Raw genomic sequence first — 21,874 nt, 5'->3', positions numbered from 1 at the left:
AGATTAACTAATTCTATATCAATGTATGGAGTCATTATTCATCAATATGAAAGTTCCTACAGATTTCAAAGAATTGTAGTAGGTACTCTCTTTTCTGTGTGTATGTGTGTGTGTGTGAATGTGTGTGTGTGTGTGTGTGTGTGTGTGTGTGTGTGAGAGAGAGAGAGAGAGAGAGAGAGAGAGAGGGAGAGATAGACAGAGAGAGACAGAGAGAGAGTTAGTGATGAGGCTCTTCTCAGGGCTTGAGAGCACTGTCCCTGAGCTCTTTTTGCTCAAGGCTAGTGCTCTACCACTTTGAGCCACAGTGCCACTTCCGGTTTTCTGGCAGTTAATTGAAGATAAGAGTCTCATGGCCTCTCTTGCCCAGGCTTGTCTTCCAACCTTGATCTCAGCCTCCTGAGTAGCTAGGATTACAGGTGTTAGCCACCAGTACCAGGCTTCTTTCTTCCATATATTTTTGAATCTTATATTTTTGGGTAAATTCTTTTTTTCTCTCTATGGATAATTCTTGCACATTTAAAACTCTTTCCTCCCATTAATTCCTGACCACTAACTGATCTTCACCCTGTGCTTCTATGGCACTTTCTAATTTATCCCATCCAAATACTAATTCTTCTGAAACTGACTGATTTCTTCATCCCTAACTCCCTGACAGTGAGGGTAAAAGGTTTCTATTGATAAATGTCATCTAGGTGCTAGAGTTCCATGTCACCTACATGATTCTTGAACTAAGCATTCTCAGTATACCATCCAAGGAAACAGGCAAGCAGGCATTCTGAAATCTGGCATTGAATTCTCTGATCAAAGCCTTCTACTATAGGCATTTTACCTTCTCTCAATATACCTGACAAAATGTCTCTGAAAGATAAAATTTAGGAGGGCATTAACTTGCTCTAGGAAAGTCAGCATTTATAGAAATATGCATGAAAGAGATTTGCATAAGTTCATGTGAATGTTATGAATTGTTTAGAGGAAAATCAAGAAATTTGATCTGTATTAGGTATTAAAATGGAAAATATTGCACATTAGCCAAAGTTACTGTTTAGTTCATTTGGAACTTCCATAAAAGCACTAATTCATGACCTTAGATAAGAACAGATCTCAAAATCTACAAGGAAACCCAATGGACAGTAAAAGACAAATAATTACAGATGGACATGATTAATTATACAGCAATCTAATTATTCACAAAGTGAATACAAAGGAGGATAGCTATGTGCATAAGATCATATAAAATGATGCTTATCAAAATGAACTCCAAGAAATGGAAGTAAGAAAGTTATTTTTATTATACACTTTGCAGTTCTTTTTTTTTCTCTTTTCTTCTTTCATTTTTTCTTTGGTGTATACCCTTCTGTGGCTGTTTATCTTTTTATTTCTGTACCCTTTGTCTTGGATATACATTTATCTGATTTGGAGAAGAGAAAGGGAAACAGAAATGGTGGGACAAAAGGTGAACCAATTTAGCAGTGAAACCCATTAGACACTATGGTGGAAATGAATTACACAACCTTGGGGAGAATGAAGTTGGGAGGGGAAAATTTGGGAGACACTGAGGGAGTGACACTGTTCAAATGTACTCATTTCCTGACTCATGTAACTTAACCTACCTGTATATAGTCTTTACCATAAAACAAACAAACAAAAAAGAAATTTCCAACTCCCTTCTAGTATTAGAGTACCTATCATTTTTTAATACAAATAATGTCTATTAAATGTGTCTTTGCTGATTTCATCTCAATGAAAAGCCAAATAGGCAAAATATATCATTTGCAAATTTTGAGATTTCACATAAATGCATTATTTTCTTATGGGTTAAGATAGATTTTCTTAAGAAGCAGAAAGGTGAGTTTGTACGTACAGAAGAGCAGCTCAATACAAATTTTACATTAGAATAACGTGACAAAATACTTACAAGGTCTTTATATAAATGTATTGGAAATAAAACTGAAAATACTTAATCAAATATGTGCACATGTATCTCACTAAGTTAGCTTTATGTAAAATTGACATTATTGGTTTGCCTTTCATTAATGTGAGGTGTTAAAAATTTGTCTGAGTATAGATTTTTTAATCATTCTATTTTTTTTTTGTGGAACCTATTAGGAAACTAACCAGCAATAACATTTAGTTAGTTTTAGGTGCTTCAATAAATTGCCACAAATGATGTGCCTTAAATCAACAAAAAATAATTATGCAGTTTTGAGTCAGGGATCCCAAAAACTATCATGGGTTAAACTAAAGTATAGAGAGAATGGATATGATCCATTCTAAGAATCAGAGCAGTGACTCTGTACGCTTGCCTATTCTACTTTGCTTGGCTTATGGCGCCCTGCCATTCTCAAAACCAGTGACCAGCTTTGACTGAGTATCAATCCAACTATTCTAAAGCAGACACTTTTCAGACTGCACCTTCAGTGTTTAAGGACCCCTGTGATTATATAGGGTAAATTAGGCTATTTTCTGATTTTATGGTCATCAAATTAACAATCTTATCTCTATTTGCTATCATTGAAGCCAAACAAAGTCACAAAATTCTGAATATTAAGTAGAAGAATGAAGCATGGAAGGGATGAGAATGCAGAAAAGAATTCATTGCATACACAACACAATTGAGAAATGTAAGGGAAGGAGTGGGTTGACAGCTGGGGTAAAGATGTTGAAGTGGTATCACAGATCAAGATGCATTGTACACACAAACTGCCTTGTTAAATAGCAAAAAATTTAACACATAACCTAAAATTAAGATAAGTAAGGGAAGGGGTGAGTTGGGAGGGTGGGTGAGTATATTGAAGGGGTAACACCGTAGTCATAAACTGCTTTGGTAAATGGCAACTTCTTTGTACAAGTACTTAAAGGTAATAATAGTTTAAAATGCTGAATATGTGGGCATCTTTGAGTGGGGATATTAATCTGTCTACTATAACTGGGTTTATTAAAGTTGATCTTTAAGAAATATAGGATAATACTCACCAGTTTTCAAGTACAGACCCCTTCTCTTAATAAGAGCTCACTAGTCATATTTCTGATAATGTTAAAGTTATTACCATACATTGCAACAATGATAATCACAGGACACTATGTCAGAAATGAACTTTACAACTTCATGGGGGAGGAATGGGGGGAGGGAAGGGATAGTGGGAGAACAACAATGGAGTGGGTAACAATGCTCAATGAAAAATGAACGTTACTCATGTAAATGTAACTCCTCTGTGCAGCATCTTTACAATAAAATAAAATTTCAAAAAAGATTATTACCATAAACATTTCATAACTATAAGAAATGTAAGAAGCAAACATGATTTGCATACATTTAAATCAGCCATTTGAATATTTATTTTTTAATAATTTTTTATTGTGAAAATACTATACAGAAGGCTTCGAGTTACCTGAGCAAGGTAATGAGTACATTAATTTAATGACTTAAGACACATGCAGAAAGTCAAATCATCACCATTGCAGTCAAGGTAAAATTAAGAAGTACTTCACGCTCATTGGTAGCCAAATACAGACCCCAAGCTAGGCACTGGTGGCTCACATCTATAATCCTAGCTACTCAGGATGCTGAGATCTAAGGACCACAGTTCAAAGCCAGACTGGACAGGAAAAACTATGAGATTCTTATCTCCAATTAATTACCAGAAAAATCAGAAGTGGTGTGGCTCAAAATGGTGACATGCTAGTCTTGAGCCAAAGAGCTCAGGCTGGGAAGGGATGTGAAGGGTAAACAAAGGAGGAGGCTGCAATGCTTGGTAAGAAATGTACGCATTATCCTGCCCATGTAATTGTAACCCCTCTGTACAGTATGTTCACAAATAAAATTAAATTAAATTAAAAAAAAAAAAGAGCTCAGGCTCTGTGCCCATGCGCAGCTCAAGTCCTGTGACCAAAAACATAAATAAATAAATGAATGAATATCCAGGCCCCAAACCCTTGAATTGCGTATCATTCTCAACATTTATATTTTTACCTGTTTAGATGTAATCACACAATATCTGACATTTGAGTCTGTTTTCTTTAATGTAGCATAATGCATTTAAGTTCTCATTGTTACATGCAATTATAGTTTGAGAATTTTGTCAGTTAGTTTTTATCTATTAAATTTAGACTTTCTTATATATTTTGAAACTATTTCTGTATTCAAATGTAAATAAGGATTCTTATCCATGACTTGTCTTCTCATCTCACTAAAATGTACACTGAACATATTTTAATTTTGATAAATTTTTATTCACCATTATTTTAAATTTGGATATTATAAAGGTTATGATGCATTAAGTTCACAAAGATTTTCACCTATGTTCTAACCAAAATGTTCATAGTTTATAATTTATTTTATTTAATTTTATTTAATATAGATAGTATTTGCTACTGAAAGTCACTTCTATTTTAATTTACCGAGAGTACATCATATCAATATGTTTTGTTTTTAAATTACTTGTATCTGTGTAAAATGAATGTCTTTTTCTTTTCTTTTTTTTTTTTTTTGGTCGGTTGTGGGGCTAACTCGGCTTGGGGGCTGTCCCTGCTCTCTTCAGCTCAAGGTGAGCACTCTACCACTTAGCCACAGTGTCACTTCCGGTTTTCTGGTGGTTTACTGGAGATAAGAGTCTCATGGCCTTTCCAGCCCTGGCTGGCTTTGAACGGCGATCCTCAGATCTCAGCCCCCTGATAAAATGGATGTCTTATAGTTAGACAATTGGTCTTGTTTTCCTTCTGAACTGTCAGTATTTTATTTTTCTTTGTGGCTTGTGTTTTATAGACTGAGTTTACTTGTCTTGCTTCTGCAATGTCTCATCTGTTACCAAAGTTATTTAAAGAATTTTCCATTTTTTCAAGCTTTCCAATGATTTGTTCTTTTCCCCCCATACCCAAAACATTGAGCATACTGAGTACAGCTATATTAAGTAGATCAGTGTCTATTTCTGCACATGTAAACATTATGCCAGCAATGTTAGTTTTGATTCTCTTTTTTTTGATGATAAAAAGGCAAATTCAATTGGTTCTGAGTGATTCACTTTTGATGGACAATTATCCTCATTATGGCTTCTGTTTTCAGTTATTATTCATGCCCAGTAATCTTTCAAGGCTTTCTGTGATTTTACTTTTTTGTTACTGAATATATTTAGATTTCTTTAAATATTCTTGATGTTGATTAGGATTGCAATTAAGTTAATTGAATGTACATTGACCAATCTGAATCCTTGTACTTGAGTTTACTTTGACAGATCAGTGGTATTGTTAGCTCTCAAGCTAATCATTTCCTATTATGAATTTTGATTTGAGATTTTCCTAAGTGCTATACTGAAGCCTCATATATTATCAGGTTTACTTTCATACAATTTCAAATCTAGTAGACACTGTTCCCTGATTCCTTAAAGGAATGAGCAGCAGTAATAACATGGGTCGATGATTTACTTCTTAGAAAAATCCTATTCATTTCCTGTTGTCAAGTGTCTTAGAAACCATTCATTTTGTGCTTGTTATTACAAATGAGAGAGAAAAGCTGATTCCATCTTATGCAGAAGAATAAACATTTTCTTATGATATGTATTGTTATCTTTTTATTAGTCCCCAAAATGCCAAAATCCTTTAATCTCAGAGACCAAAGCAAAACTGTTTGTGTTTATATAGTCATCCATCCAATTTAACAGTTATATGAAAGTGTAATTAACATGGTAACAACATATTCTTCAAAATGAATAATAGCAAATCATAAAACAAGTTAGTCAAGGAATTTCCTTATTAAACTATAAGCAATTATAATTTGTCAGAATAACTTTATGCAAATGTAAAATAAACACATGCTCAATTTGATAAAAATACCAAAGGAGTTTGAGCACCTCATTATTATTTCCTCTCATTCATTTCGATAATAATGAAGTTTTAAAGTGGAATAAATTATATCATGAAATCAATCGAATAGCTTTATAAAGAAACATGCCATATTTCATTTGAGAAAAGAGAAGGTGATGAATTTTGCTTACATTTCTAAACAATGATAAAAAATATGCAAAGAACGTTTTTTTTTTCCCCTCTTAAGGGAAATGGCAAAGAAAGTCATTATGCAGGATTTGGAATTTCTCTCATGTTCTGCAGCTATCAGTTTACCTTATCATCAAAGAAATTTAATTTAAGAATAATAGATTAGAAAATTAAAAAATATTCTTTTAAAAAATCTTTGTCTGCCTGTAACTGGGCTTAAACGGGACTTGGGAGCTTAGATTTCTCATTGATGGCTGGCTCTATATCTATTGAGACACAATTCCACTTTTGCTTAGCTGGTTAATTGAAGCTAAAACTCTCTCATATTTGTCTGACTGGACTGGCTTTGAATATCAATTCTCAGTTCTCAGCCTCCTGATTAGCTAAGATTACAGGTATAAGAATAATGCAAAATTATCTTTTCACCTAATCATAATTTATATATTTAAAAAAACAGTGTCTGAATATATGGTGACAATTTTAAATGCTATAATATTCATTTCAGTATATCCAGACATCTGCATCACATACAATTTGTAGTTGATATAATTTATACATATATTTTATATATAATTAATATCTAAATAAATATGATTTTCAGTCAGTGTGGACAGTATCGAACCAGGAATTTGAATACAGATTTTTTTTGTCAGTCATGGGGCCTGAACTCTGGGCCTAGGCTCTATTCCTTAGCAATTCAGCTCAAGGCTAGCACTCTACCACTTGATCCAGCCTTTTCTGCTTATGTGGTGCTGAGGAATCGAACCCAGGGCCTCATGCATGCAAGGCAAGCACTCTACCACTGAGCCACATTCCCAGCCCTTGAATACAGATTCTTTCATTTCCTATGAAATTCTTCAGGTTGTTCTATACAATAATTTAATTTTGAAATGAAGATTTTAATCCTAATTCTAATGTAGACTCCTTGAAGGCTAACTACTGTTCTCTATTCTATTTGTTATCTCGAGTTTTGATCTGGACACTAGATTACTCTGGGCTGGAATATCATTAAGATAATACTAAGATCACCCTACGGACATCAATTTCATTTTTATCTAACTAGTCCAGAATTGGGTGAAATAATAGTAATATACACAGCCGGGAAAGTTTTGCAATAAAAGTTTAAATATATGCAATGAATTTGGAGTTATTTTGCTGGTAATATTTATGAAAGAATTCTGTGAGATAACAAAACCTCTTGATATCTGAATGTGACACTATTTCCTAAATTATACATAATACAGTATAAAAGTATTAGAGATATAGATAGAGAACTAATGTTCAACAATATGCCAATTATGTATGATTAAGAAAAAAATTCAGACTGGAAAAGAATTTTATGGTAATTATCAAGCTGAACACCATAGCAGTAGATTCAGCAGTATTGTACTCCTCTTTGCCATTATTTTTCTTTCAAATGTACATTTCAATTGATTTTGACCATAATAATTTTGTAATTTAAACACCATAAAATTGTTTCCTTTCTATGTATTATGGTCACTTGAAATTTCTGAATAAATGCTTTTGCTTCCCTTTTATGAGTGATTTAATTTTAAGCATTTCTACAGGTATAAAAATGTGCTGGGGGGGGAGGATTGGGTGGTGGGAGCGGGGGAGGGGGGAAGATGGGATGGGAAGGGGAAACAAAGGAGGAGGCTACAATGCTTGATAAGAAATGTACTCATTATCTTACCCATGTAATTGTAACCCCTCTGTACAGTATTTTCACAATAAAAAAATTCAGAAAGAATGTGCTCTACGTAACTATATTTTCACAAAGCCTAACAAAGAGAATGGACAGAAATGCTGTTTTCTTTCCTCTACTTCAAATAGTAGGATAGGACTTCGAATAGGAATCCTAAAGGACATGAACCCAGGAATTGTTATTAAGTGAACAACACCATAGATGTATACAAACCATGACAAACAGCAGATCTAGAGTTTGGTCAAAATGAAAATGCTTGCCTGATGTGAGTCATATCACTGGTCTTTTTCTCCTTTGCTGTTCCTACTCTTCTGTGGTAGAAATGCAATACTAAACCCTGGCAGGCTACGAAACCGCCCCAAACTACTGATGTGTTCTTTAGTCATATGTTCTTGGCTTACAGGTAGTGCTATATAAGCTGATGTGATGATTACAAATCCAGATGGCAATGACTCAGCCCATCAGAGGCACAATGGGTTGTGCTTGAATTCACAGCAATGTTCAGAGGTTGAGGCATCTGGGTAGCTTATCAAGAATTGAAATTATTTTGTACAACTACTTAAAGATATTTCAAAATATTATATACATAAATCAAGTGTATAACCTAATAAAATAGAAATGCAAAATGAAATAAATGGGTTTAAAGTTTATATCTATCTATCTATCTATCTATCTATATATATATATATATATATATGTAAATAGCAAGGTACTGTGTAACTAGCTGTGCAGGAAGCTGTGATCTGAGGATTGTGATTCAAACAATTTCTGATAGGAAAGTCAGTGAAACTCTTATCGCCAGTTAACTACCAAAAGGCCAGAAGTGGAGCTATGCCTCATGTGGTAGAGTTTTAGCCTTGAGCACATTCTCTAGGACAAAACCCATGTCCTGAGTTCAAGCACCAAGACTAACACAAATATCTATCTATCTATCTATCTATCTATCTATCTATCTATCTATCTATCTTTCTATCTATCTATCTATATTCTACAAATTATACATCTCTGAAACAGCTGGAGGTGTTTTCTAGTAGTTTAGTAATTGCCTAGCATGTTCAAGGCTCTTAAGTTTAATCTTTAATATCACAAAAATAAGCAAATAAAATAATTTAAAATGTAAAGTTTCAGATTAACACACTTAATTACAATTATGAAAGTCAAAGTAATATAGAACATAAAAAAAATACTCTCCTCTCTTATGTCTGTCTGCTATCTATTGTCTAGAAGGAAAATCTTTATGAGAAGCTGTCTTGGTCCCCATGGTGGGACTTGCAAACTGAGAGGAGTAAAAAAGATGAAGAGATGTGATTCTCCATCATTCTCAATTGTCCATTCTCACCATAAATCATACACCAGATACAAATTGAGAAAGAAATAATTCAGGGAAAATCTTGATTGCAGAGACATGCAGTATTTTCCTTTCCTTAGTGGATACTTTATTACATGCAATATGTATATTAGTTAACATTAATATACAACAGATGTACATTAGTATAAATTGAGAGATAGGTGGAAAACTTCACTGGTATGCAGTAGCTTTCCTTTGTTGAGTTTTACCTTGTGGAATTAGCACTAAGAATGCTAAAAGCACATGGCAGCCTCACAACTGACAAAAAAAGCACAAGGTTTTGTTGCATTAGAATATATATATATATATACATACATATGCATGTATATGATTATTAAATGAGAGAACAAAGCAGTAGAAGTACTTTGTGCATTTTTTTCTGTTAATCACTTTAGCTTATCACTTTGAACTCCTATTTGTTCTTAAGAAACCTAGCTCCTGTCTTTCCAGATAAGCTTTCTATCCCCTTTGCCAAATAGAAGTTTTGTTTCAACCCACTCCTCTGGTCTTTCATAGTAATATTTTCCATACCTGTGTCAGAGAACTGAAGTAAAATTATATATATATATATATATATATATATATGTTTTATTTCATCATCTTTTCAATTATTTGGAGAGAAAAGGTAAGAAATACACACATACTCTTTTAACTATTTTACCTCAGTGTTTTGTTTACTTTGTATGAGTTTGTAATACTCTCTGAAGGCATTTGATTTTAGCCCAAATGATTTCTTTTCAAATTTTCTTGTAATGACCATTTGCTGTAATTTTACAAATCTACTCAATATTTGGAAATAATTTTATGTTCCTGGAATTTTTAAAGAATCACTAGTTGACAACGGAATTTATGGTGGACATGTTTCTTCCTTCAGAAACTTCAGTTATGATATTCCTTATGCCATAGGCCATATATATGGATTGTCCATCATTTCTTAGAGCTTAGTGCTATTCAGTAATTGAGGAGTCATTTCTGTCTTTTTATTGTCAATGTGATGTACAGAGGGGTTTCAGTTATGTAAGGAATACATTTCATTTCTGTCTTGTCAGTGTTTGCTCCTTTTCTTTCCTTAATCAGCTTTAGCATGGTTGGATCTGTATGTGGCTCTATCCTTCCGATCTGGAGCTCACCTGAGTTTTCTGAGTTTGTGGGGTTTTATTTTTCTATGCATTTAAGAAGCTTTTAGTATTTTTTATTTAGATGTTTTCAGTACCTTTCATTCACACATCCACTCCTAGTACTCCCATAACATAAATGCTCATAGCTTTGATGGTGGTCTATTCCTCTTTGGGGTTTCATTCATTCCCTTTTTTTTCTATTATTCAGATTATACACACACACACACACACACACACACACATTTGATTTCACTGATTTCTTCCTGCAGTAGCTTAAAACTACATGTAGCCCTCTTTGTGATTTTTCTTACTTAGGTTAATATACTTCTAACTGTAGATTGTTTATTTCCTTCTTTGTTTCTATGTATTTATCTGTTTCTCACTTGAGATAAGCTTTTATTTAATCAGTTAAACATGGTTTCTTTTAATTTGGGAGATGTATTTATAATGATGACTTTGAAGTCTTTGGTGAGTATGACATTTGTGCATCTGTCTTCCTTTAATTACCTCTCACCACAACTTCAACATTATTTTTTTCTTGAACCAGACTTTGAATTCAGGGCTGCACACTCACTGTGATTTGCTTACTTTGGTGGTGCTGTAGCACTTGAGCCACATTTACAGCCCTATTTTGCTGGTTATCTTGGAGATGGAATCTTGTGGACTTTTCTGCTGGAGGATGGATTTAAATTGAAGTCCCCCAGTTCTTCTGAGTAGCTAAGATTGCAGACATGAACCACTGGCCTCTGGCTACAACTTTAACATTTTTGAAATTTTACTTTGGTTTGAATGTCCTTATCTCTATTGCAAATGAAAAATTTTGTGTTTTAGGCTCAGCCCCTTTCCCTGGACAAAATCACTATACTATAGCTTTAGATACAGAATCTTGAGAAGCATACAGCTCGTTGCTGCGTGAGTGAGATCTTGCTTAGGAACCTTGGAGTTTGGGCAAGGGTGAAGAAATAGCTTGCTTCTAGTTCTCACCAGCCATTCTGACATGGACTCTACATCCTAGGAAGGAGCCAAGGATGAGGCACTTTCCATCTATTATTGTTGTGTCCCTCCATAGCTATTTTAAAGTGACTGTCTTTATTTCTAAACATATGTTCTCCCTGTTTCTGTCACTCTGTCTATCTCTGTCTCTGACTCTGTCTCTCCCCTTCCTCCCCTTCTCTCTTTCTCCAGTACTAGGGTTTGACCTTAGCAACTACCACTTGAGTTATGCCTCCAGATTTATTATTTTTCTATTTATCTTAAGATTGACCATATTATATTGTGGTCAGAAATAAAGCCTTTTAATTTCCATGGCATAATGTATGCTTAGCTGGCTGTATATTTTGCACTGTGCCTAGAACCTTGAGATGAGGATAGAGCCTTCATCATCTGAGACTCTGATTGGTGAGAGGGGTAGAGCCCTTCTGCTGCCCCCTGCTGGAGGTCAGCACGAATGGAGAACAAAATCCCATTTGACTAAGACTCAAAGGCCTTAGAATTCTATTGCATTGTAACTATGGCATTCTTTCTGATTTAAGAACTTAAATATAAATTCACTATCTGAACATTTCATAGTCTTTTTGATGCTTCTTTGGTAACCTTGATCATATTTTTCAAAGCAGGTAATTCTCATGCAATCATAAAAATATGCATTGGTGATAACAAATCAATAGCAATACTGAGTTGCCTAACAATATACAATGATGGCTTACCTGACTTTATCACAATTATAATTGCTTAAGTTACTTACAATAAGTTAATTCTTCAATGCTGCCTTCACTGATTTCAAAAGCAAAAGAATGTTCATGCTAAAAATGTTTCAGTGAGTGATTACTGTAAAGAACGACATTTAGAATTATCAAGAAGAAGTGTAAACACATTACATGCTATTTTGCATGCAATATTGACATTTGTTTTAATGTCAATAAGTATTCCTCAAATATCCTTATTAAAATACCCTAAATGCTAGCATAAATACACTAAAAGTTACCAAGACATGCCCAAGCACAGTGCTTTTCCCAGTGCAGTGGGTGTCATTGATTCAAATGAGACTGAGCTTTTATGCTTCTCTGAAGAAATGGATTTTACATTGACTTAGCCCAACGAAATGTGACAGCAAGAACATGAAGAACAGATACACAATGCAAAGCAAGTTAGGTCTTCATCAATTCATCTTCAAAAAGTCCAGTGAGTACTACCTTGAATAACATCCCCAATAACTGAAAGTGTCTCTAATACACATTGTGGATTTTTACTTGAAGAAAAAGCAATATATATAAATGCAATTTTGCATGATTCTAATTTAAAATAATTATTTACTATCAATTCATTGCTAATTGCTGGCAATTTTGTTATCTGCAATTATGCTAATATAGTGATTAAAGTGTAGTCTGCAGTGTTAATTTCATATGTATTTTACAATTGGATGATTCTCTATGCATCAATTAATGGCTTAGATGCATCTCATTTTTTCTGGGGACAGGAAGACATAGTTTGTACTTTCCTTATGTTCATTTGGTCATTCAAATTTAGTGAATTAAGACTTCATCTCACTTTGCCATATGCAGACACCATCCTACCATGTATTAGTTTATGTGACACACATTATGGCATTTTGTTTCTATGAAAACACCAAGTGTTATGTAAGACAAATCTTGTTACTATATGTGAAAATGTAATGTATATATATATATATATATATATATATATATATATATATATGTATATATGCATGTGTGTGTATATACAAGTATATTTTTGTGTGTATATGTATATTTGTTTGTACAGTGATCTAATTCCCTTCAATGGCTTTCATCTTTAATATATTTTGTGGAGTAATTAAGCCTAGCAATTGAGTATATTTGAAGGAAGTAATGTAGTGTAAATGTTAAGATATGTTACAGATAAAATATCAATAATATCTTTCAGGGCATTGAGAATTAATGTATTCCTGAGTCCTTTGAAGATAAATTTAAACAGATATTTCACAACCCAGAGGAAATCATATTTATCAACATATTGGCTTTAAACGCAGCTTTTGGACATCACTCAGTTGGGTTATTTTGGTTGAAAGATTACAGATAAAATATATGAAGCTGCAGTTTGAAGAAAATACTTTAAAATCCTTTAAAATAATATTTACAAAATCAAATTTACTGACTATGATAAGGAATAGCAGATCTGCTTTAGTGAAGGGCAATTCCTTTGTATGGCTACTTAAACATGATAAAAATAATTCTTAAAAAGAGTAGCAGGTTTTTAATGGCTTCCTAGACATCATTAAAATCTATATAAAGAGAAATCTTTATTGAAACAAGAACAAAAAGATAAGCAAGTTTCTAAAAAGTGCAATTCATGCTATTGCTAACTTTCATCCCACAAGGACAAAATTAGTTCTGCTATTTAGTATAGTTTTACTGGAGATTTTCATGAATGTATTATTATAATACAGGAAAATACATTTTGTTTTCAGAAAATTGTTTTCCATCTTATCTGGGTTTTAAATATTGTTTCCACCTTTTTGCTGTTCCCCAGAAAATATATTAAAATGAATTAATTTTCACAGCCCCGTGGAATAAGATGTGAACTAGGGCTGAACTGGGCCTGACATCAAAAAAAGAGAAAAAAGCTTAGATCTAATGCTGTTCATCTTGTTAAAACAGCCACATAGGTGGGGTGATATGCACGTGTATACCAGTGTATTAACTGAAATATGGTAGATTCAAGGGAGAACTCAAATAATGTAACTCCTTAAAAAGACAAAGTCAGGGGTTGGGAATGTGGCTTAGTGGTAGAGTGTTTGCCTTGCATGCATGAGGCCCTGGGTTCGATTCCTCAGCACCACATAAGCAGAAAAGTCCAGAAGTAGCACTGTGGCTCAAGTGATAGAGCACTAGCTTTGATCTAAAGAGCTGAGGCCCAGAGTTCAGATCCCACGACCCCCCCCCCCCAAAAAAAGACAAAGTCAAAATTCAACAAAATAAACACCAGGAAGCATGTCCTAGGGAAAGGTGGGGTGGGTCCAAGGGGAAACTAGTGTACAAATGATGAGGAAAAAAGGTAGAGGGCAGTCAAGAATACAATGTATATCCTACAATTTTTTTAAAAACTTGTTTTTTATTATCTTTCACTTGTTGTTCAATAGACTTGCCATTTAACAAAGCAGTTTGAGAACACAATGCATCTTGATCAATGTCACTTCTTGCAACTTTCTCACCCATCCCTCCCCTCCTCCTACACATTCAATTCTTGATTATATTACCCATCCTTCTCTTTTTTTTTTATTTACCCCTTTTCCCTCGGTCCCACCCCACCCAACCACTTACAAGTACCCACTTCCTTGTGTTTTATTTTATTGAACTTTGTTTTTGGCTTTATAAGGAATTACAATATTTGAGTTCTGCCTTGGATCTACCATATTTCAGTTCACACATTGTTGTAAACAATTAAATACCACCCTCAACATATTTACTTATAGCTTTACAGGCTGATTCTAACCTCCACATAGGAGAACCCTACAAAATTGAAAGGAGTGACAGAAGAGGTGCATAGGTGAGGGATGAATGAAAAGGATAAAAAGTGTATCATGAATCGAGATGCATTGTATTCATAAACTGTCTTGTTAAATGGCAACTCCTTTGTACAACTATGTGAAGATAATTTTTTTTTAATTTTTTTATTGTAAAGATACTATACAGAGGGTTACAGTTACATGAGTAAGGTAATGAGTACACTTCCTATTGAGCATTGTTACCCCCTCCATTGTTTTCTCCCTACCATCCCTTCCCTCCCTACCTTCCCCAAGATTCTTTTTTTTTAATTGTGATTAAGTGATTACATAATTTCCCAAATTTCACAGTATTGTGAAATAATTATACTCATTTAAAGTCACAAGTTCATTCTAACTTTCCTGGAGCAAATTGTCTATCACGGTCTATAACATATAATGGTGTACACATATACACCATACATGTGATCAGCAGCATGGGGATATTTAGTAGTGGTTCGACCAGATGAGTGGAAGTTCTTTGTTTCTTAAGTTCTGTTAATTTTGTCATATCGCCTAACATTTTGGATTTAACATCCACTTATCAGGAAGACCATGTACCGTTTGACTCTTTGCTCTTGGCTTACCTCACTCAACATGATTTCTTCTAGCTCCATCCATTTCCCTGCAAATGCCATTATTTTGTCATTTCTAATGGCTGCATAATATTCCATTGTGTATAGATACCACAATTTTTGGATCCATTCATCTGTGGTGGGGCATCTGGGTTGTTTCCATATCCTAGCTATTGTGAACAGTGTTGCAATAAACATAGAGGTGCACGTGTCCTTGTATATTAGTTCCTGTTGTTCAGGGTAGATGCCTAGAAGTGGTATGACTGGGTCGTAAGGGAGGTCAATCTTTAGCTTTCTAAGGACCCTCCAGACTGCTTTCCAAAGTGGTTGTATAAGTGTACATTCCCACCAGCAGTGTAATAGGGTTCCTCTTTCTCCACATCCCCTCCAGCATTTGTCGTTGACTGATTTGTGGATGTAGGACATTCTGACTGGGGTAAGGTGGTATCTCAGGGTTGTCTTTATTTGCATTTCCTTCACCACCAGGGATGGTGAACATTTACTCATGTGTTTCTTTGCCATTTTTATTTCTTCATCTGAGAAGTCCCTCTTTAGTTCCCTTGCCCATTTAGTAATTGGTTGGTTAGGTTTGGGAGGGATTAGTTTCTTGAGTTCCCTGTATATACAGGATGTTAACCCCTTGTCTGATATATTGCTGGTAAATACTTTTTCCCAATTAGTTGGTTGTCTTTCTAGCTTGGTTGTGATAGATTTAGCTGTGCAGAAGCTTTTTATTTTAAGGTAGTCCCATTTGTCAAGTCTCTTTCCAATTTGTTGTGACCCTGGGACTCTGTTCAGGAAGTTCCTTCCTGTGCCTATTAGTTCAAGTGTCTCTCCTACTCTGTCCTGCAGTAGTTTCAGAGATTCAGGTTTAATGTTAAGGTCTTTAATCCATTTTGAGTTGATGTTGGTGCATGGTGATAGGCTGGGGTCCACTTTTAGTTTTCTGCATGTGGCCGCCCAGTTTTCCCAGCACCAGTGGTTGAAGAGGCTGTGTTTCTTCCAATGTATGTCTTTGGCTCCTTTGTCGAATATCAGCTGGCTGTAGGCCTGTGGATTTATTTCTGGATCTTCTATTCTATTCCATTGGTCTTTGGGTCTGTTTTTGTGCCAGTACCATGCTGTCTTTGTTATTATAGCTCTGTAGTAGAGTTTGAAGTTCGGCATGGATATCCCTCCCAGGTTGTCTTTATTCCCTAGAATTGTTTCGGCTATTCTAGGTCTTTTGTTGTTCTATATGAATTTTTGGACTGTTTTCTGTATTTCAGTGATGTACGTCATTGGGATTTTAATAGGAATTGCATTGAATTTGTATTTTAATTTTGGCAGTATTACCATTATGTGAAGATAATTTTTAAAAGTTTAAAAAAGAAAGAAAATTTACTCTCAGAAAACCAGATACCATTCTTAATCTAAGGGTATTTTGAAATCCAAAGATGATCTCAGGCTTTGAGTTCATTGAGTCATGTATCTTAAAAGCTGTGGTAATAGGCAAAGACAAATAAAATGATGTATACTCGTAATGTACCATGCATTGTATCTAAGTAGTCTTCTGAGTTAGACAGCTGAGAGTTTCTCCTTGTCTGAGCAGGAGAGGAGCTATTGACCTAAACATGAAATATGTCATGCCACAAGAAAGAAATTGATATTGTGGAAATATCAATTCCTTAGGCCTATGCACTGCTTAGAACTTTTTCTTCAAAAGAGTGACTTTTCTCTCTAATCATGCTTTTCAAATACAGGATCTGGCTTGGTCATTTGTGGATTTTTATTTCAATTTTTAACAATACAACATGCATAAATAAATTGACAAAAGTATTGTTTAAATTTTACAGGAAAACACTTCAAAAATAAAGCAATTGTAAGAGTGATAAGAAAATGATTATTCTAATTCATTGATATCAAAGGATTAAAAAATATCAGCATTAAAGAAAACCCTATGAGGGCTGGGAAGGTGGCTCAGTAGTAGAGCGCTTGCCTTGCATGCCTGAGGCCTTGGGTTCGATTCCTCAGCACCACATAAGCAAAAAGAAAAAAGTCGGAAGTGGCACTGTGGCTCAAGTGGTAACGCTCTAGCCTTGAGCTGAAGAGCTGAGGGACAGCGCCCAGGCCCAGAGTTCAGGCCCCACGACCAGACCTAAAAAAAAAAAAAAAAAAGAAAGAAAAAAGAAAAAGAAAACCCTATGGATTGTAGCCTAAATAAAGATCTATTCTGAATGGTACTTTACAAATACAAACTCTGGTTTATATTACAGGGAGGAAATGTGAAGATCATTCATTACCCAACTATCTGCTGAGAATCAGCAGCACCAGATATAGTTCCATGACTTCAGCTTGCAAGAGAGCAAAGCAGATCCTGTCTTTTCTTATGGATAGGCAGTTTTGTTTTGTTTTTTGTTTTGTTAAACCTAGTTGTAATGGGATAAGCTCAAACAATTAGAGATCACATTTACGCATACTGATAGCCTAGCAAATCTCTACCAAGTTAAGCCGGTTCTTGAAAAAGCTAACACCTTAAAATACAAATTCAGAAATAAAGCACACAGTCAAGATAACTAAAAACTACTCTATTCTATGTCCCTTTTTATTTATCACTAAAAGTATTGCATAATAAGGTTTGCTGGGCACAAGTTTTATGCTTAATTCTTTATTCTGTTCATAGGAGCAGATGCTGTAGAGGCTCAGTGTAAAAGGTTTGAAGTGAGAGCAAGCGAAGATGGCAGGGTGCTGTTTTCTGCGGATGAAGAAGAGATTACCATTGGAGCTGAGAAACTGAAGGTTACAGGTATTATGAATTGAGGTCTTAAGACATTATTTAATTAATGGAATAGTGTTTATTATGGAAAGAAAATACAGCTGCACAAAAAACTACTCTAGAGGTCATAGGTGTGTGTATGTGTGTGTGCATGCGTACATTCACTGGCCAATGCACACACGCACACACATGCACACATGCATGCACATATGAGACAGATATATTCATAGCTTTGTTTTCCACTTTATGTCTCAGACCTATACTCATGAGGGTATTTTAGTTTGATTAGGATTTCTCCAATATCTAATAACATATGGATCGAAGATTCACACAGGTTCTCAGATTCACACAGACATAATATAAACATGCGCATTTAAGTGCCTGCTAAGCCTTTAGAATGCCATGTGTTAGTTACCTGGAATACTTCTAAAATAAAGCAACGTAAAGACATCAAAGCCACATATAATTTAGAATTTCATATGCTTAGAAGAGAAAATCAAGTATGGCACAGCATGCGATTGAAGGGCAGAAAGATTGATAAGTAACCTCTCCTATACTTTAAAGCAAGGCTGGAGGCATTTGACAAATAACACTATAAAGAGACAGTGACTTGAGGGTGCTTCATATCAATTAGATAGCCGTGCTGACAAGACTTCAAAGTGACATGTGACACGAGAACTCCAAGAAGTCTATTCTAGAATTGTACAATTTTGGAAGAAAGTTTTCGATTTAAGTAATATCCTTAGGAATTAAAGTTAAATTGGATCCCTTCTAGATTTATACTTTATGAACAATGGCATTTCATAAATGGGCTTTTCTCTCAGGGTAACAGAAGTGCATGGGTTGTTTTAGACAATGGGTCTGTCTGTACATTTGAGGTATTTCATTTATGACTAAAATTTATTCCTGTAACAGGAATTTACCTCAGACATTAAAATATGTCTGGAATGCAGGTGGGTAGAAGTAAAATGTCAAACTCTTACCTGAACATCACCAAACTAAATACCGTGGCTATGATAAGCAACCATCTGCCCCAAATCTGTAATTGATGTGATCATAAATAATTTATTATATTAATATAACTATACTCACTGCCCTTGATATCTCTTTACTATATCAAGGAATGCATAAGAGTTCTACATGTATTTTATGCAAGTTCATTTTTAAAATTATGTTCAGTTTGTATTCCCTCCTATGGGCCAAAGATATTATTTAACATAATTATTTATTGAGCCCTAGTAAACAGATGATAAAAGATATAAACCTTTATACACAGAGGGCTTAAATTTAGTGTTTCCAGGCTGAATCTATCAAACAGAATCTGTACTTCATTTGTATTCAAAGTAGTACAGTAACTTAGGAAAGTGCAAGTATAAGTCAATTGATTCTAGAAGGTGAAAGACTTATAAGTCCTGCAGAATATCATCCTTGTTAAATAAAAAGTTTTAAGTTTCAATTAGACAACTTTACTCTGTGACAGGCTAGGGGACAAACAGCAAAATTTATGCAGAGAAAATAAAATAACAGCGTAATTTGGAACTGCAGTTTGTAAGAATACACAACTCAGTGTATGCTCTGGCCTTAGTGTCTGTTGGAAAGCCCAAACATCACACCTCTATGTCTTTTCTACTTAAATGATTAGATGGACAGACAAGTTTCAATCCATGTTTGACAACAGACAAAAGGATTTTTCTGAAAAGCTGTCCTTTAAATTAAACACCATGCTTCTGGGTTGGGATCAATATTTTCTGCTTTTTTTTTATTATTAGTTGCTCTTCTATTTCCTTGTTCTTGTCTGTTACATTAGCACACTGTGATGAGTCAACCTTGAAATCAGCTTATTAGGCAGGGCCATTGTTCCTCTGAGCTGTCCAAATGCTGAGAAAGTGGTATGGCTCAGGCAGCAGGATATCAGCTGCATTGACTGAATGAAATGTGTTTAGACTAGGTGCAGAGAAAAGTGATGCACCATCACTAAGTTTTCTGTAATGAAGCCTTCCAAGCCTATAGTATAGGGCAATCACTCAACCCACTTTTCCAGTTGCTTCATAAACTTCCTGAAGACAAAGATTGCAGATACACTAAACATAATTATTATCCCATATCCCCGTTAAAATTTTAGGCAAAAATTGACTTGAAGTTTTGAAATGGATAAACAATCATTTCTGCCATTGTCACAAAATAAGCCATTTCCACTGAGCACTTTGGTATAAATCTTCTCTATGACTTCTTTTTCTAAGCGCTCATGGAAATATTCCCAGTTTTTAACTCTGTGAATACAAAACTCAGTGGAAGTACAATTGTATGACAGGAATGAGGGATCAAGTCATAAGATAGGGCAGTTGAATTATACATACAAATGACACAAATCTGTTTGATGTTTTTGAAATTATTGATTGGGGAGCTGGGAAGGTGGCTCAGTGGTAGAGTGCTTGCCTTGCATGCTTGAGGCCCTGGGTTCGATTCCTCAGCACTACATAAGCAGAAAAAGCCAGAAGTAGCTCTGTGGCTCAAGTGGTAGAGTGCTAGACTTGAGCCGAACAGCTGAGGAACAGCATGCAGGCCCAGTTCAGGCTCCACAACCAGCAAAAAAAAATTATATGTATATACATATATATATAAATTGGATGCTACCATTCTATAAATCAATTGTTTGTTTCTTATACATCATGCTTGTGCCCTAAATTCATATTTGAAATATGTACTATCTCCAATAAATGGTAATATATTGCTACAGTTCTTACTTTATATTTGTAAAATAAGTATTGTGAGAAATAAGATATTAAACAATGTATGAAAAAAGAAATGAGTTGAAAATCAAAATATGTAAAGTAGGAATTGCATAATGAATATTAAGAGGAAGGTTGGGAAAATTCAGTCATAATATTCTATGTAAATGTGAAAATAAACAAAGAAAATTGAGGAGAGGAGTGGGGATGGGATAGATGGGGAGAATGATGAAAGGGGTAACGCTGTTCAAGATGCCTTGTTACTTATAAACGGATTTGTTGAATTTGAGACCCCTTTGTAAAACTACTTAAAGATTATAGTCAGGCACCATTGACTCAAGCCTGTAATCCTAGCTGAATATGCAGGAGGCTAAGATCTGAGGATCAAAGTCCAAAGTGAGACTCTGGTCTCCAATTAACCACTAAAATGCCAGAAGTGGCTCAAGTGGTACCTTGACCAAAAGAGCTCAGCTACAGTATCCAGGCCCTGAGTTCCAGCTCTACTACTTCCAGAAAAAAAAAAAAAATATATATATATATAAATAAGTATATATATATAAATATAAAATAACTGTAAGAGTATACTCCATTAGATGTTTCAATTTCTTCAACTATTTGTGAGCAAAGTAGTGATAGAAGATAGCAAGTAATACTAGCTTTATTTCCAAAATAGTCAAGTAATACACATTTTATTTTTATCTCATATAACATTGCATGTGAGTATACTCTGCAAATCACCAGGTAATATAGATAATTGCAGACTGATCCTGGAAATGGAGGTATAACTCAAGTGGTAGAACACCAATCTTGAGTAAAAAAGCTGAGAGGACAAACCCAGTAGCAGGACACACACACACACAGAGATAAGAAATCTTCAAAGGACAGGTTCTTGCCTTTTGTCACAGTATTGAAGCTGTCATAGAACATAGCTTCTGTGCTTCTTCAAAAAAGAAGTGAGAAAAGGGTAATAGGGAGCATAGTCTCATCACAACATGATTTCTTTGTTGCTTTGTATGTCCCTCCCCCACAGTATAACCTCTGCTTTTATTGTATTTGATGTTGGTATAATTTGTGGAGGGGAAGGGCAAAAACAAACCGTTTAAATGGGGATTCAGGTGG

The 21,874-nt window shown here is 34.7% G+C and overlaps 1 protein-coding gene across 2 annotated transcripts in view; it reads left to right on the top strand.

Moving 5' to 3' along the window:
* Sgcz (sarcoglycan zeta) overlaps positions 1–21,874 on the top strand; it is a 285,789-nt gene that overhangs the window by 237,560 nt on the left and 26,355 nt on the right. Inside the window, exon 4 of one of the 2 annotated variants that reach the window (XM_042701558.1) lies at positions 17,934–18,056. The exons of the other annotated variant lie outside the window; for it this stretch is intronic. Coding sequence (XP_042557492.1) covers positions 17,934–18,056 — 123 coding nt within the window. The remainder of the gene's footprint in view (positions 1–17,933; positions 18,057–21,874) is intronic. 2 annotated transcript variants of the gene reach the window in all.

Source organism: Dipodomys spectabilis, unplaced genomic scaffold (assembly GCF_019054845.1).
Source record: "Dipodomys spectabilis isolate Male_0828 unplaced genomic scaffold, ASM1905484v1 ptg000009l, whole genome shotgun sequence".
NCBI lineage: Eukaryota > Metazoa > Chordata > Mammalia > Rodentia > Heteromyidae > Dipodomys > Dipodomys spectabilis.
This window is presented reverse-complemented; position numbering and strand designations above follow the sequence as displayed.